This window comes from Piliocolobus tephrosceles, chromosome 2 (assembly GCF_002776525.5).
Source record: "Piliocolobus tephrosceles isolate RC106 chromosome 2, ASM277652v3, whole genome shotgun sequence".
Lineage (NCBI taxonomy): Eukaryota > Metazoa > Chordata > Mammalia > Primates > Cercopithecidae > Piliocolobus > Piliocolobus tephrosceles.
In genome coordinates, this window is record NC_045435.1 from 79,050,925 (window position 1) to 79,053,530 (window position 2,606).

A 2,606-nucleotide genomic window follows, 5' to 3' on the forward strand; every position below is an offset into this window, starting at 1 on the left:
TTTCTTTCTTTCTTTCTTTCTTTCTTTCTTTCTTTCTTTCTTTCTTTTCTTTCTTCTTGTTGAGACAGAGTCTCACTCTGTCACTCGGGTTGGAGTGCAGCGATGTGATCATAGCTCACCACAACCTGAAACTTTTGGGCTAAAGTAATCCCCCCCCACCCCCCGACTCAGCTTCCTGAGTAGCTGGAAGTACAGTCACATGACACCATGCCTGGCTAATTTCTGGCACATTTAAGAGTCACTTATTACCCTGTGATCTTTCTGCATTCTCTCCTTAGAGATTTATTACAGCAGCTACTTATTTTGACAAAGCCTTGTTTTAAGAGGCACTCCATTCTAGGTGACCATGAGCAACTTCTCTCATGTAACTCTCAAGTAAGTAACTTCTCTCTATGTTCCATGAACTTTCAGCACTCCATCCCCTGATACAGGATTCTTGATGCCTTCAAACTCTCACCAATTTAGGTCATTAATATTAGGGTCCCCTTTCATTGACAGTCTGTTGCTTATACCCTTCCTGATATCAAATGCTGTATTACCTGAGTTAGAGTTTAGTTAGAAGAGAGTTGACTCTATTTAGTATAAGCAGACAAAGATTCTTTAGGGAATTTTATAAATGGATTACAGAATTGTTGGAAGAGGCTGAGCCTCCAGGAATGACTCACAAAGCCATACTGCAGAAATGGTCTACCAGAGCAGCTGTCCCTCTGAGCAGGAAGCCTGCAGAGCCTTCATACAGTGCCACATAACCTCCACTATAATCTATATGGTCACAATGGATGTCTTGCACCCTGCCACTCTCCCCATTTATTGTCTGAATTCTAGTATCACTTAAGTGATCTGGAATCAAATTCTCACCCAGAACTCTAGTTGCATGAAAAACTAAGATATATAGTTGTTAGCTTTCCAGCATTTGCATCTTGCAAGGAATGTCAGAAATATATTGGAGTGGGTAAATGAATCTATAGTATCTATTATAACAATGTATACCTTTTTAGAAAATAGGTTTGGAATTGGGACCTACCTCTTCTTTCATCTTCAATACAACTAATATATAGAAGCAAATATAGAATTAAGTCTTCATCTAAATTATGATTCTTAACCTAGGTTCCACATATGGGTGTGGTATGTGATTGTATATGTGAAAAACTGTATTTTCTGGTGGATTTAGAGCTGCCATTATATTCTCATAAGTATCTATGACTGACCTCCCCAACATCTGAGAACCATTAGTCTTAATCTGTGTTGAATTCTCTTTATTCTCTTTTGCTAATTCTTTCATAACCACATAAAGTAAAAAGAAAAACAAAAACAAAAATAAAAACAAAAAAACTTTGATTTCAAATAAAAAGGGGTGCTTTCATTATTCTCCAACATTACTTTAAAATTTTTTCATTATTTAAAAGTAAACTATTCTGAAGATGTCCTGTTTGTTTTTGTTTTTTTCTTTTAGCCAGCTGACATTACAATTGTGAAATCAATGAAGAATCCTCCATCTGGTGTTAAACTAGTTATGGCTGCTGTTTGTGTCATGAAAGATATAAAACCAGAAAAAATTTCAGATCCTTCAGGGACTGGAGGCAAGGTAATAACTTGACACAGATTTGAATCATATTCATGAATGTACAGAACTTGTCAGCAGCAACTATTATCAAATATCAACAGTACCCAAATTAGGGAAGAAACATTGTTTTCCAGATATTGTCTGCATATATTCTAGGGTAAAGCTAAGACAATGTGGTGTCAAAAAAATGTGGTTCCAGATGAGTCTGGCTAACATGGTAAAACCCTGTCTCTACTAAATTTACAAAATTAGCCAGATGCAGTGGCAGGCACCTGTCATCCAGGCAGGAGAATTGCTTGAACCCAGGAGGCAGAGGTTGCAGTGAGCCAAGATTGTGCCACTGCACTCCAGCCTTGGTGACAGAGTGAGACTCCAGCTCAAAAAAAAAAAAAAAAAAAAAATGTGGTTCTAGTTGCTTCCATCTCCTTTTCTGTCTATGCAGAATTCTCCACTACCATGGGCTTGGAACTAAATGAACACTGAGGTACCTGTACTTTTCCAGCTAAGATTCTTTCTGGGTATTCCAACAAATCTGCTGAGTTAAGCAGTATAGTGAAGTTGTTAAAAGCATGTGCTCTGGAGCTAGAGTATCTGTATTCAGAAATCTCAGTCCCACTAGCAGCGTGACCTTGGTTAAGGTATTTAACGTGTGGGATTCCATTAAAAAGAGGGTACTCATAGTATCTACCTCATAAAGCTAATGAGAGAATTAGATTAGTTAATACATATAAAGTTTTTAGGTGTAAAGCCTCACAAACAATAAGTGCACAATAAATGTTAGCTGTTATTATTACAATTATTATTCAAGGATACATCCCTTAAAAAGGAAGGCATAATATCCATTCTAAACTGAATATACAGGCTAATTTTCTCTTCAAGTTTTTTTAATACGTGGGTTTAAATTCCCGAATTAAAGAATTAGATTTTTTTTTTTTTTTGGCCATTCTGTCCTTCATTGAGAAAATAAATAGGCTCTTATTAAGTTATTCTCATTTACACACACACACACACACACACACACACACACACACACACACACACA

At 36.7% G+C, this 2,606-nt stretch overlaps 1 protein-coding gene across 2 annotated transcripts in view; it reads left to right on the top strand.

Annotated features, from left to right (window-relative positions):
- The window catches only part of DNAH12 (dynein axonemal heavy chain 12), a 256,283-nt gene that overhangs the window by 169,153 nt on the left and 84,524 nt on the right, over positions 1 to 2,606 (top strand). For both annotated transcript variants that reach the window (XM_031935192.1, XM_031935193.1), the window contains exon 50: positions 1,454 to 1,585. In XM_031935192.1, coding sequence (XP_031791052.1) covers positions 1,454 to 1,585 — 132 coding nt within the window. The remainder of the gene's footprint in view (positions 1 to 1,453; positions 1,586 to 2,606) is intronic.